The sequence below is a fragment of the Gymnoscopelus microlampas genome (genome assembly GCF_963454915.1).
Source record: "Gymnoscopelus microlampas genome assembly, chromosome: 24".
NCBI lineage: Eukaryota > Metazoa > Chordata > Actinopteri > Myctophiformes > Myctophidae > Gymnoscopelus > Gymnoscopelus microlampas.
Window position 1 is genome coordinate 23,315,847 of NC_139961.1, and position 15,360 is coordinate 23,331,206.

Consider the following 15,360-nt stretch of genomic DNA (forward strand, 5'->3'; position numbering starts at 1 on the left):
CACACACACACACACACACACACACACACACACACACACACACACACGCACACACGCACACACAGAGAGTTTCGCTATACCTCCCGTCAGCTCTCCTCTCTCTCTGTCTCGTTCTGTTTGTCTCTGCTCGTTAGTCATTGTAATTAGCAGGGAAGGGGAACAGTCTAACAGATTAGCTGTTGTTTACATACTCACACACACCCACCCACACGCACACGCACACGCACACACACACACACACACACACACACACACACACACACACACACACACACACACACACACACACACACACACACACACTCCTCTATCACTTTGTTGGGGATTTAGACAAGACTCTTTACACACACACAAGATAGACAGACAGATTATTGTGTAGTATTGTAGACCTTAAGTCTAGCAATTGATTGTTAATAAAATATGAAGCCCTAATTTGCGGTATGCAACACGTTGTCCCAGATTGATCAGCCCGACTGTTTACGTTCTGTTCATGTCATTTGACATCATGGAAAGTGCAAAACAAATCATTTTGTGTAACTAAGATGAATCTCACAGCACAATCCCAGCAAGATTAGTTAATATAGCGTCACAATCAAATTAACCACTTTAACTATATTTTATACTTATCTTAAAGAACCGCTGAAGAACCATCTGTGTGTGTGTGTGTGTGTGTGTGTGTGTGTGTGTGTGTGTGTGTGAGTGTGTGTGTGTGTGTGTGTGTGTGTGTGTGTGTGTGTGTGTGTGTGTGTGTGTGTGTGTGTGTGTGTGTGTGTGTGTGTGTGTGTGTGTGTGTGTGTGTCATTCTCTGACATGACCCGTTTACAGATATTCAGAGCTATATAGGCCGCTTAAAGTGTGAATAAGGGTTTCTGTTATCTTCGCTGCTTTGACCTGGGTTTGTGTTGACACCGGCTTCTAGTCAGGCGCCGGCGCATTCCTTTCGGGGCTTTGCAGACAACAAACAAACAGACAAAACAAAACAACCCATATTTCTTGTAGCGCCACGGGACGTAATATTTAATTAATGACGGTGCCGAAATGCTGAGGCACACTTTATTAGAGAAATAAAGGAGTTTAATAATAAAACAAGGAGAGATGGAGATTGAAAATCTCGCCGTCGGACTCGGAGGAGAGAGAGAGGACCGAAATTAAGGTCGGTCGGCCCCGAGCGGTCAAAATGTAATTGCTTCTCCTTCCCCCCCAAAAAATAAAACAACAGAAGCGAGGCACTTCTTGGGGCAATGAATGTTTGTGTGTGTGTGTGTGTGGGGGAGGGGGGGGGGTGCGTTGCCGCTTTTCACTCGGTAAACGTTCCACGATTAGCAGCTGAAAGGAGCCACCTATAGACGGCACTCCGTTTCCAGAAGTTTGTTTCACAAGCGGTTGGCCAACCTTTTCTAGATCAAGGCCCACTTTCTTTTGTGGCCCACCCATCCGATCACTTTACACGGCGGCAGTCGGTCGGAGTGGTCAGGTCAGATGGGTGGGCTGCGTGCATGTTCAGAGCATGTCTGATTTTGATGATCAATCGATCGATTGTGTTCCGGCTTGGATCAATGGCACTAACGTAGTATACTTTAAGTTCCAAATCATGGGGGGAAATGGGGTTCTTTTTGTTATGAATTATTAATAAAATCGTAGTGTTTTGACCATTATTTGGGGGCCCACGTGCAGTATCCTCACACCCCACTTGTGGGCCCTGGCCATTAAGACCTGATTAAGACCCATTAAGACCTGAGGCCGATTTTAATGCATTTCTGAAACGCTTACTATGTTGCTGTTGCTTTTTCATATCAAGGCCCCCCAAAAGTATATGTATTTGGCCGCGGACCCCCATCTAAAAATATTTAGTTCCTGGGACCCCCCAGAAGCAAAGATTTGAGTTACAAATGTTTGCTTAAAAAAATATATATATATATATTCAAAGATTTGCACAAAATGCATGATTTTTTGAAAATAGCAGATCTACAAGCTCATAGTGTGGCACCGAGTGCCGCGCTATGAGCTTGTAGATCTGCTATTTTGTAATAGCCAAAGTATAAAATAATGGTTTAAGTGGTTAAAATCTAAAATGACAGATGCGTTCCCGGTATTATTGGGTTAATATCAGGTGCGCACCGGGGGGCAGCTGCAATAAGCTGAAAAAAGCTTGTTGCGCGGTGTTGTCCTCCTCTCAATAAATTACCCCAGTGGAGCCCAGACAGGAGGACAGGAACACCCCCCCCCCCACCAATACCATACCCCCCCGCCCCCCCCCGGGACTCCTGTCCAATCACACTGTGCCGCTCCCTCGGATCGCCGGCATCCGATAGGCTCCCCCGCGGGGCGTTCGTCTGGTGCCATGCTAATGTTGTGTGTGTTGTGTGCTTATTCAGGCTCTAAGTAATATCATTTGTATCATCGCTCTTCTTCCCATTTCCTGACCCCCCCTCTCTCTCTCTCTCTCTCTCACACACGCACACACACACACACACACACACACACACACACACACACACACACACACACACACACACACACACACACACACACGTACACACACATGAATTAAAGTTTCTTAGTCGCCACGACTGTTTCAGTCTTTTGGATTCCATAGAAGCCAGCATGTCTTCTATGGAAAATAGCCGATCTACAAGCTCTCAATGCGTCTGCGACTCATTGAGAGCTTGTAGATCGTCTATTTACGGTTAATATTTTCAAAGATTGGGGCATTTGAAGTGGTGAAACTGGCAACATTTTTAGAAGCATTTTCCATCTGATATGTCATAAAATCAAAGGTTAAAGCCTCAATATGTGATTTCTTCACCTGGTTGGCATTACAGTATGTAGAACAGCAGGAACACTATTACTAAAACATAATCATGATTCATTTTACATATTGTGTTAATTGTTTAGGAAACAGTGCTAGTGTGAGGAGGTCTCCTTTCACACTGTTTCATAAATCACATAATAAGACTTGGCCAGACACATTCTTTCAGTCGTGAGATTTTATTTTGCTTTAATCCATGCAGTGTCAACTGAACATTATAAACAATTGAGTTAAAACACATAAGTATTTTGTCAAGCGACATTTCAAATGGGCAATATGACATATTTAGAACCACAATACCTCCAAGTAAGCTGTTCTAATATTTTATTATGGTGTTATCATTTTATTATCAGTGATTCAAGTGACTGCAGGGTTCATAGTCTACCTCACCCCTTGTGGTTTCATAAAACTATTGTAATGTTTAACATACTGACCTCTGATAACCATCATATAACATGTCATACTTTATAATGTCATAAAGACATTCATTAAACGTGTTGATTCTAAATTAGAAATAGTTTAAAAAGTACAGTACAGTTAAGTACAATTGTAAAAGTATCATAAAAATAGTCTGAAACATTTTATACTGTAGTGAATTATCTCGATTCCTCAACATGATTACTTCTGAGATAATTTAATTTCTAGATGAATCCCCTAATATTAATTACCATTACCTTTACAACATTCAAATAACCCTGTTATTGTTGGCATTAGTACTATTACTGATATTATTAATACATCATCATCATCATCATCATCATCATCATGTTTAACTACATTGCTCCAGAGTTACACTGACCTTCCATGGTAACATCTTCAGAGGGAGCTGAGTACTAGTAGCATTAATGCGAATGAATGGAAAGAGTGTGTCAGTGAAAGAGTGTGTGAAGGTGTGTATGTGTGTGTTAGTATCAGGATCAGAGAATGACAGCGTTCCTTTGTTCCAGTCCAGCTGGACTCTGATCTTCTTGGGGTTCTGCTTCACTGAGAGAACAGTGACTGACCCTGGTGAGAAGAACGCTCTGTATTTACCTTCACGTAATATGCACCAGGGTTGACCCACTCTATCTCCCTTCCTCTGGCAAGACTCTGCTAACACACCCAGTGACCAGCGTGTATTGTCTCCAACCTCAACATCCCAGCTGTGAGTCCCAGAGTTAAAGCCCTCCGAACCCAGGACACGGGGCCAATAGTCAAACCTCTCTGGGTTGTCAGGAAGCTGCTGTTTCTCTCCACGGCTCACACTGGTCAGATCATCAGACAGAATGAGTTGTGGAAAGGCAGTGTTGGGGTCCAGAATGACAGGAGTGTAGGAGACAATGTCTTTCATCTTGTCCCAGACTCTGAAGGCCAGGTTTTTCAGGTGTTTGGCCTCGTCTATCAGTGCTCCTGAGACCGGCTGTGGGTCCTGCAGTGTGAACTGGGCTCTTTCCACAGTAGTCTTGTAGTTCTGCAGGAATGAGATGTGTTCAGCTCTCAGATCCTCCTCTATGGCTCTGATTGTGTCTGAAAGGGTTGATATGTCTCTGTTCAGACCCTCAATCTTCTCCTTCATCATCTGACTCTTCTGCTGCTCTTCCTCCCTCAGTGCAGCGATCTTGGCCTCCTCTTCCTCTTGTAGAAACTGATGAAGCTTCTTAAACTGTTCCTTCATCTGCATCTCTGTGTGCCGGGCCCGGACCTTAATGTGTTCTGCAGTTTGGTCACAGTTTGTTTTAACTTTATTGAAGACCTCCAGTTTCTCCTGTAAAGGCTTCAGTGATTTCTGGACTTTCTCCTTGTGATCCAGGGCAGCTTCATCGATGGGTCCGAAATTGTGTTTGATGTGTTTTTTAGAATCTCGACACACAAAACACGCTGGCTGTTGACATTCCAGACAGAACAGTTTGAGTTTCCCATTATGCAGACTGCAGCGAACCTCAGTCTTGACCTCAGACCCTGTTGAAGCTCTCTGATGTCTCTCCTGTATGAAGGCCTCACACAGGTTCTTCAGAGCCAGGTTAAGAGGAGGATCGATTGACTGTCTCTTCTTACAAACTGGACATTCCTTTATTTCCTTCTTTTTCCACCATTCCTGCAGACAGGCTTTACAGAAGCTGTGGCTACATGACAGCAGAACAGGATCTTTAAAGATGTCGCAACACACAGGACATGAATAATCCTCTTCTGGGCGAGATGCGTTGGAAGCCATTTTGTCTCAGAGTGTAGCTACAAATACTCTGCTCGAGACAGGAAATCAGCCAGTCAGTGGTGGTAACACTCCCTCTTCTAGAATATTCTAATGAAGTTTACTTCACTGTGAAAGTGGTTCTTGTTTAAGAGCATTCAGCTGGTCTGAGTCTCTCCTGTAGCTGTGATAAGACAGTCTGTCGTCCTAACTCAGAGTTGTGTGTTTGATCTGAAGGTGAATCTTATCGTTTCACATGAGTCTGCCAAGAGGTGGAGCTTTGACGCACCTGTTGCACAAAGTTCTCTCTCTCTCTCTCACACTCACTCACTCACTCACTCACTCACACACACACACACTCACTCACTCACACAGCGGCTATTTTCGGTTAATATTTTCAAAGATTGGAGCATTTGAAGTGGTGAAACTAGCAACATTTTTAGAAGCATTTTCCATAAAACCCTAACCTAATGGTCTCTGATATGTCATAAAAATCAAAGGTTAGAGCCTCAATCTGTGATTTCTTCACCTGGTTGGCAGAACAGCAGGAACAATCTTACTGAAACATAATCAAGATTCATTTTACATAATTGTGTTAATTTACAGTGCTAGTGTGAGGAGGGCTCCTTTCACACTGTTTCATAAATCACATAATAAGACTTGCCCATACACATTCTTTCAGTCGTGAGATTTTATTTTTGCTTTAATCCATACAGTGTCAACTGAACACTATAAACAATTGAGTTAAAACACATAAGTATTTTGTCAAGCGACATTTCAAATGGGCAATATGACATATTTAGAACCACAATACCTCCAAGTAAGCTGTTCTAATATTTTATTATGGTGTTATCATTTTATTATCAGTTATTCAAGTGACTGCAGGGTTCATAGTCTACCTCACCCCTTGTGGTTTCATAAAACTATTGTAATGTTTAACGTACTGACCTCTGCTAACCATCATATAACATGTCATACTTTATAATTTCATAAAGACATTCATTAAACGTGTTGATTCTATATTAGAAATAGTGTAAAAAGTACAGTACAGTTAAGTACAATTGTAAAAGTATCATAATAATAGTCTGATACATTTTATAGTAAAGTATCTCGATTCCTCAACATGACTACTACTGAGATAATTGAATTTCTAGATGAATCCCCTAATATTAATTACCATTATCTACAACATTCAAATACTCCTGTTATTGTTGGCATTAGTACTATTACTGATATTATTAATACTACATCATCATCATCATGTTTAACTACATTGTTCCAGAGTTACACTGACCTTCCATGGTAACATCTTCAGAGGGAGAGTATCACTAATGGCAATGAATGGAAAGAGTGTGCCAGTGAAAGAGTGTGTGAAGGTGTGTATGTGTGTGTTAGTATCAGGATCAGAGAATGACAGCGTTCCTTTGTTCCAGTCCAGCTGGACTCTGATCTTCTTGGGGTTCTGCTTCACTGAGAGAACAGCGGTTGACCCTGATGAGGACACTGCTCTGTATTTACCTTCACGTAACCCTATGGTCCAGGGTTGACCCCAACTTCTTCCCTTCCTCTGATGAGACCCTGTTAACACACCCAGTGACCAGCGTGTGTTGCCTCCAACCTCAACATCCCAGCTGTGAGTCCCAGAGTTAAAGCCCTCCGAACCCAGGACACGGGGCCAATAGTTAAACCTCTCTGGGTTGTCAGGAAGCTGCTGTTTCTCTCCAAGTCTCACACTGGTCAGATCATCAGACAGAATGAGTTGTGGAAAGGCAGTGTTGGGGTCCAGAATGACAGGAGTGTAGGAGGCAATGTCCTTCATCTTTTCCCAGACTCTGAAGGCCAGGTTCTTCAGGTGTTTGGCCTCGTCTATCAGTGCTCCTGAGACCGGCTGTGGATCCTGCAGTGTGAACTGGACTCTTTCCACAGTAGTCTTGTAGTTCTGCAGGAAAGAGATGGGTTCAGCTCTCAGCTCCTCCTCTATGGCTCTGATTGTGTCTGAAAGGGTTGATATGTCTTTGTTCAGACCCTCAATCTTCTCCTTCATCATCTGACTCTTCTGCTGCTCTTCCTCCCTCAGTGCTGCGATCTTGGCCTCCTCTTCCTCTTGTAGAAACTGATGAAGCTTCTTAAACTGTTCCTTCATCTGCATCTCTGTGTGCCGGGCCCGGACCTTAATGTGTTCTGCAGTTTGGTCACAGTTTGTTTTAACTTTATTAAAGACCTCCAGTTTGTCTTGTAAAGGCTTCAGTGATTTCTGGACTTCCTCCTTGTGATCCAGGGCAGCTTCATCGATGGGTCTGAAACTGTGTTTGATGTGTTTTTTAGAATCTCGACACACAGAACAAGCTGGCTGTTGACATTCCAGACAGAACAGTTTGAGTTTCCCATTATGCAGACTGCAGCGAACCTCAGACCCTGTTGAAGATCTCTGATGTCTCTCCTGTATGAAGGCCTCACACAGGTTCTTCAGAGCCAGGTTAAGAGGAGGTTCGATTGAATGTCTCTTCTTACAAACTGGACATTCCTTTATTTCCTTCTTTCTCCACCATTCCTGCAGACAGGCTTTACAGAAGCTGTGGCTACATGACAGGATAACAGGATCTTTAAAGATGTCACAACACACAGGACATGAATAATCCTCTTCAGGGCGAGATGCGTTGGAAGCCATTTTGTCTCAGAGCGTAGCCACAAATACTCTGCTCGAGACAGGAAATCAGCCAGTCAGTGGTGGTAACACTCCCTCTTCTAGAATATTCTAATGAAGTTTACTTTCACTCTGAAAGTGGTTCTTGTTTAAGTCCATTCAGCTGGTCTGAGTCTCTCCTGTAGCTGTGGAAAGACAGTCCTAACTCAGAGTTGTGTGTTTGATCTGAAGGTGAATCTTATCGTTTCACATGAGTATGCCAAGAGGTGGAGCTTTGACACACCTGTTGCTCAAAGTTCTCACTCACTCTCTCACACACACACACACACACACACACACACACACACACACACACACACACACAGACACAGACACACACACACACACACACACACACACACACACACACACACACACACACACACACACACACACACACACACACACATGAATTCAAGTTCTCAGTTGCCACGACCGATTTCAGTCTTTTGGATTCCATAGAAGCCAGCATGTCTTCTATGGAAGCATGTTGCACAGCGAAAATAGCCGATCTACAAGCTCTCAATGCGTCGCAGACACATTGAGAGCTTGTAGATCGGCTATTTTCGGTTAATATTTTCAAAGATTGGAGCATTTTAAGTGGTGAAACTAGCAACATTTTTAGAAGCATTTTCCATAAAACCCTAATTAGTCCAGGGGTCAACACTGATATTTTCACAAATTGGTACCACCTGAGGTGGCCGTAAAATGTTTGTATTTTTGTATTCCTACATGTCTCTAGTTTATATTTTGGTATGATACATCTTCCAATCCAGTAGCTTAATGACAGTAATCACTCTAAACAAGCCTTATTTTCGGTTAATATTTTCAAAGATTGGAGCATTTTAAGTGGTGAAACTAGCAACATTTTTAGAAGCATTTTCCATATAACCCTAATTAGTCCAGGTGCCAACACTGATATTTTCACAAATTGGTACCACCTGAGGTGGCCATAAAATATTTGTATTTTTGTATTCCTACATGTCTTTAGTTTATATTTTGGTATGATACATCTTCCAATCCAGTAGCTTAATGACAGTAATCACGCTAAACAAGCCATATGAAACCCTGATGTGTGTGAATCATTTATGTGGCTTCTAGACAATACTTTTTGGAAACCAATGGTCTTATAAACAGTCGACCCTAAGGTAATTTTACCAGTAGAATCCAAAGTGAGGACATTCTGGTATTGTGCATATTTAATTAGATAATTTGCATAATTTAACACATTTGTGAAAATAATCACATGATAAATACAATTACAGTTAGATATTTCAAAAAGTGTAAAACATATGTACAGTATTCATCCATGCTGTGACTGGTTGTGACAGAGTGGGGCAGATCGGCTATTTTCGGTTAATATTTTCAAAGATTGGACCATTTGAAGTGGTGAAACTAGCAACATTTTTAGAAGCATTTTCTATAAAACCCTAATGGTCTCTGATATGTCATAAAATCAAAGGTTAAAGCCTCAATCTGTGATTTCTTCACCTGGTTGGCAGTGTGTAGAACAGCAGGAACAATATTACTAAAACATAATAAAGATTCATTTTACATATTGTGTTAATTGTTTAGGAAACGGTGCTAGTGTGAGGAGGGCTCCTTTCACACTGTTTCATAAATCACGTAATAAGACTTGCCCAGACACATTCTTTCAGTCGTAAGATTTTATTTTTGCTTTAATCCATGCTGTGTCAACTGAACACTATAAACAATTGAGTTAAAACACATAAGTATTTTGTCAAAGAACATTTCAAATGGGCAATATGACATATTTAGAACCACAATACCTCCAAGTAAGCTGTTCTAATATTTTATTATGGTGTTATCATTTTATTATCAGTGATTCAAGTGACTGCAGGGTTCATAGTCTACCTCACCCCTTGTGGTTTCATAAAACTATTGTAATGATTAACATACTGACCTCTGCTAACCATCATATAACATGTCATACTTTATCATTTCATAAAGACATTCATTAAACGTGTTGATTCTATTTTATGAATAGTGTAAAAAGTACAGTACAGTTGAGTACAATTGTAAAAGCATCATAATAATAGTCTGAAACATTTTATACTGTAGTGAAGTATCTCGATTCCTCAACATGATTACTACTGAGATTATTTAATCTCTAGATGAATCCCCTATAATATTGATTACCATTACCCTTTACAACATTCAAATAACCCTGTTAGTGTTGACATTAGTACTATTACTGATATTATTAATACATCATCATCATCATGTTTAACTACATTGTTCCAGAGTTACACTGACCTTCCATGGTAACATCTTCAGAGGGAGCTGATTACTAGTAGCACCAATGCCAATGAATGGAAAGAGTGTGTCAGTGAAAGAGTGTGTGAAGGTGTGTATGTGTGTGTTAGTATCAGGATCAGAGAATGACAGCTTTCCTTTGTTCCAGTCCAGCTGGACTCTGATCTTCTTGGGGTTCTGCTTCACTGAGAGAACAGTGACTGACCCTGGTGAGAAGAAGGCTCTGTATTTACCTTCATATAACCTTATGCTCCAGAGTTGACCCCTTATGTCTCCCTTCCTCTGGCAAGACTCTGGTAACACACCCAGTGACCAGCGTGTATTGTCTCCAACCTCAACATCCCAGCTGTGAGTCCCAGAGTTAAAGCCCTCCGAACCCACGACACAACCGTAGTGGTCAAACCTCTCTGGGTTGTCAGGAAGCTGCTGTTTCTCTCCATATCTCACACTGGTCAGATCATCAGACAGAATGAGTTGTGGAAAGGCAGTGTTGGGGTCCAGAATGACAGGAGTGTAGGAGACAATGTCTTTCATCTTGTCCCAGACTCTGAAGGCCAGGTTCTTCAGGTGTTTGGCCTCGTCTATCAGTGCTCCTGAGACCGGCTGTGGATCCTGCAGTCTGAACTGGACTCTTTCCACAGTGGTCTTGTAGTTCTGCAGGAATGAGATGTGTTCAGCTCTCAGCTCCTCCTCTATGGCTCTGATTGTGTCCGAAAGGGTTGATATGTCTCTGTTCAGACCCTCAATCTTCTCCTTCATCATCTGACTCTTCTGCTGCTCTTCCTCCCTCAGTGCAGTGATCTTGGCCTCCTCTTCCTCTTGTAGAAACTGATGAAGCTTCTTAAACTGTTCCTTCATCTGCATCTCTGTGTGCCGGGCCCGGACCTTAATGTGTTCTGCAGTTTGGTCACAGTTTGTTTTAACTTTATTGAAGACCTCCAGTTTCTCCTGTAAAGGCTTCAGTGATTTCTGGACTTCCTCCTTGTGATCCAGGGCAGCTTCATCGATGGGTCTGAAACTGTGTTTGATGTGTTTTTTAGAATCTCGACACACAAAACACGCTGGCTGTTGACATTCCAGACAGAACAGTTTGAGTTTCCCATTATGCAGACTGCAGCGAACCTCAGTCTTGACCTCAGACCCTGTTGAAGCTCTCTGATGTCTCTCCTGTATGAAGGCCTCACACAGGTTCTTCAGAGCCAGGTTAAGAGGAGGATTGATTGACTGTCTCTTCTTACAAACTGGACATTCCTTTATTTCCTTCTTTTTCCACCATTCCTGCAGACAGGCTTTACAGAAGCTGTGGCTACATGACAGGAGAACAGGATCTTTAAAGATGTCGCAACACACAGGACATGAATAATCCTCTTCTGGGTGAGATGCGTTGGAAGCCATTTTGTCTCAGAGTGTAGCTACAAATACTCTGCTCGAGACAGGAAATCAGCCAGTCAGTGGTGGTAACACTCCCTCTTCTAGAATATTCTAATGAAGTTTACTTCACTGTGAAAGTGGTTCTTGTTTAAGAGCATTCAGCTGGTCTGAGTCTCTCCTGTAGCTGTGATAAGACAGTCTGTCGTCCTAACTCAGAGTTGTGTGTTTGATCTGAAGGTGAATCTTATCGTTTCACATGAGTCTGCCAAGAGGTGGAGCTTTGACGCACCTGTTGCACAAAGTTCTCTCTCTCTCTCTCACTCACTCACTCACTCACTCACTCACTCACTCACTCACACACACACACACACACACACTCACTCACTCACACAGCGGCTATTTTCGGTTAATATTTTCAAAGATTGGAGCATTTGAAGTGGTGAAACTAGCAACATTTTTAGAAGCATTTTCCATAAAACCCTAACCTAATGGTCTTTGATATGTCATAAAAATCAAAGGTTAGAGCCTCAATCTGTGATTTCTTCACCTGGTTGGCAGAACAGCAGGAACAATCTTACTGAAACATAATCAAGATTCATTTTACATAATTGTGTTAATTTACAGTGCTAGTGTGAGGAGGGCTCCTTTCACACTGTTTCATAAATCACATAATAAGACTTGCCCAGACACATTCTTTCAGTGTGAGATTTTATTTTTGCTTTAATCCATGCAGTGTCAACTGAACACTATAAACAATTGAGTTAAAACACATAAGTATTTTGTCAAGCAACATTTCAAATGGGCAATATGACATATTTAGAACCACAATACCTCCAAGTAAGCTGTTCTAATATTTTATTATGGTGTTATCATTTTATTATCAGTGATTCAAGTGACTGCAGGGTTCATAGTCTACCTCAGCCCTTGTGGTTTCATAAAACTATTGTAATGATTAACATACTGACCTCTGCTAACCATCATATAACATGTCATACTTTATAATTTCATAAAAACATTCATTAAACGTGTCGATTCTATTTTAGAAATAGTGTAAAAAGTACAGTACAGTTGAGTACAATTGTAAAAGTATCATAGTAATAGTCTGAAACATTTTATACTGTAGTGAAGTATCTCGATTCCTCAACATGACTACTACTGAGATAATGTAATCTCTAGATGAATCCCCTATAATATTAATTACCATTACCCTTTACAACATTCAAATAACCCTGTTATTGTTGGCATCAGCAGCCTACTATTACTGATATTATTAATACATCATCATCATCATCATCATCATCATGTTTAAAGGGACATTTCACCCCTGGAAGAAAATGACCCAATGGTAATGAAGTTTAGGACTCAATTATTATTATTTTTGTGTATGATCTGTGTTTTGAGATATCTAGTAATCTTCTACCTTCTCGTGACGTTATTTACGTCACGAAATGTTATGTCATTCCTTTTCCGCACTACATGTTGTCTCGACGCGTCTCACACAGACCAGCTCCAAAGACCGCCCCAATGGGGTGTCCCCACACAGTCACTCCCATTAGCTGCGCCCCCCGTTGCAGAGTGAGACTTTACTTTACCTGAGTTATCTTCTGATAGTTGTACTTGAATGTTGACATGAAATAATAATCCTGTGTAGTGTTTCATAAGCTCAAGCGTGAAAAAAAAAAGACAGCGTGGAGAGGCAGCTGGTAAACAAACCGTCGCGAAAGGCTAGGATAAAAATACCAAGGATTCGACAGTGATGTCACTACTATGCGACACGGAAGTAGAACTGCATGAAGATAGCAAGGATTTGACAGTGATATGACATCACTAACGAATCCTTGGACATATATGTAACTAGATGAACATGTGCTAGGTTGACGTTCTTCAGTCAGTGTTGCCAGATATTGTGAGAGAAATAAGCAACCAGGTCTAAGAAAACAAACCCAAAAGAGGATAACTAGGCCAACTTTACCTAGACATGTACATGGGATATTATATATTTGAAAATTGCCGATCTACAAGCTCACAACGCTTCGCTGCCCATTGTGAGCTTGTAGATCTGCTATTTACAAAAACATCTTGAGGGGGAAAAAGTGCAAAATGTGGAATATTTTTGACAAATATCTGTTAGGGGCTCCCTGGCACAAATTATAATTTCAGATGGGGGACTGTGGAAAAATACATGAACATGTTTGAGAACCACTGGTTTAAACAACAATCAAAACATTTGGAAACAAGCCCAAATATCAACTACATTTTAGAAAGAAGCCGCTTATAATAAGCAGACATGGCAACACTTCCATGCTGTTTCAACGTCGTTGTTGGAGATCACACCCACACAGAATCTCCCCTGCCACAAGGAGGGGCAGTAAACCAAAAGCATTATGGTCATTGTAGTAATAAGCAGTCCAGTCAAAACCTAGTCAAACACACAGATTTCATTATTTTTATGGCCATAGGGTGCAAATTTTAAATTGTGCTACTGTTATCTACTACAAATACTATTACCATTGAGTGATTGCAGTTTGTCCCAGGGGTGAAATGCTCCTTTAACTACATTGTTCCAGAGTTACACTGACCTTCCATGGTAACATCTTCAGAGGGAGCTGAGTATCATTACTGCCAATGAATGGAAAGAGTGTGTCAGTGAAAGAGTGTGTGTAGGTGTGTATGTGTGTGTTAGTATCAGGATCAGAGAATGACAGTGTTCGTTTGTTCCAGTCCAGCTGGACTCTGATCTTCTTGGGGTTCTGCTTCACTGAGAGAACAGCGGGTGACCCTGATGAGGAGTATGCTTTGTATATACCTTCATATAACCCTATGCTCCAGAGTTGACCCCATCTGTTTCCCTTCCTCTGGTAAGACTCTGCTAACACACCCAGTGACCACCATGTGTTGTCTCCAACCTCAACATCCCAGCTGTGAGTCCCAGAGTTAAAGCCCTCCGAACCCAGGACACGGCACCAAGTGTCAAACCTCTCTGGGTTGTCAGGAAGCTGCTGTTTCGCTCCACATCTCACACTGGTGAGATCATCAGACAGCATGAGACATGGATGGGCAGTGTTGGGGTCCAGAATGACAGGAGTGTAGGAGACAATGTCCTTCATCTTGTCCCAGACTCTGAAGGCCAGGTTCTTCAGGTGTTTGGCCTCGTCTATCAGCGCTCCTGAGACCAGCTGTGGGTCCTGCAGTGTGATCTGGGCTCTTTCCACAGTAGTCTTGTAGTTCTGCAGGAATGAGATTGGTTCAGCTCTCAGCTCCTCCTCTATGGCTCTGATTGTGTCTGAAAGGGTTGATATGTCTTTGTTCAGACCCTCAATGTTCTCCTTCATCATCTGACTCTTCTGCTGCTCTTCCTCCCTCAGTGCAGTGATCTTGGCCTCCTCTTCCTCTTGTAGAAACTGATGAAGCTTCTTAAACTGTTCCTTCATCTGCATCTCTGTGTGCCGGGCCCGGACCTTAATGTGTTCTGCAGTTTGGTCACAGTTTGTTTTAACTTTATTGAATACCTTCAGTTTCTTCTGTAAAGGCTTCAGTGATTTCTGGACTTCCTCCTTGTGATCCAGGGCAGCTTCATCGATGGGTCTGAAACTGTGTTTGATGTGTTTTTTAGAATCTCGACACACAGAACACGCTGGCTGTTGACATTCCAGACAGAACAGTTTGAGTTTCCCATTATGCAGACTGCAGCGAACCTCAGACCCTGTTGAAGCTCTCTGATGTCTCTCCTGTATGAAGGCCTCACACAGGTTCTTCAGAGCCAGGTTAAGAGGAGGTTCGATTGAATGTCTCTTCTTACAAACTGGACATTCCTTTATTTCCTTCTTTCTCCACCATTCCTGCAGACAGGCTTTACAGAAGCTGTGGCTACATGACAGTAGAACAGGATCTTTAAAGATGTCACAACACACAGGACATGAATAATCCTCTTCTGGGCGAGATGCGTTGGAAGCCATTTTGTCTCAGAGTGTAGCTACAAATACTCTGCTCGAGACAGGAAATCAGCCAGTCAGTGGTGGTAACACTCCCTCTTCTAGAATATTCTAATGAAGT

At 41.9% G+C, this 15,360-nt stretch overlaps 3 protein-coding genes across 3 annotated transcripts in view; 1 reads left to right on the forward strand and 2 right to left on the reverse strand.

The window, feature by feature from the left end:
• The window catches only part of LOC311041008 (uncharacterized protein), a gene marked incomplete at both ends in the record, with an annotated part of 84,107 nt that extends 76,463 nt beyond the window's left edge, over positions 1-7,644 (reverse strand). The window contains 2 exons of the mRNA XM_084051445.1: positions 3,609-5,005; positions 6,249-7,644. Of these exons, the coding sequence (XP_083907571.1) occupies positions 3,609-5,005; positions 6,249-7,644 (2,793 nt within the window). The remainder of the gene's footprint in view (positions 1-3,608; positions 5,006-6,248) is intronic.
• LOC311040606 (receptor tyrosine-protein kinase erbB-4-like) overlaps positions 1-15,360 on the forward strand; it is a gene marked incomplete at its 3' end in the record, with an annotated part of 466,936 nt that overhangs the window by 134,281 nt on the left and 317,295 nt on the right. The gene's annotated exons all lie outside the window — the stretch shown is intronic.
• LOC311041009 (uncharacterized protein) lies at positions 9,231-15,345 on the reverse strand (the record flags this gene model as incomplete). The annotated part of the gene is made up of 3 exons (XM_084051446.1): positions 13,865-15,345; positions 9,937-11,336; positions 9,231-9,269 (listed from the first exon to the last, which is right to left on the reverse strand). The coding sequence occupies exons 1-3, from the start codon at positions 15,261-15,263 to the stop codon at positions 9,231-9,233; spliced, it is 2,838 nt and encodes a 945-aa protein (XP_083907572.1). The 5' UTR covers positions 15,264-15,345.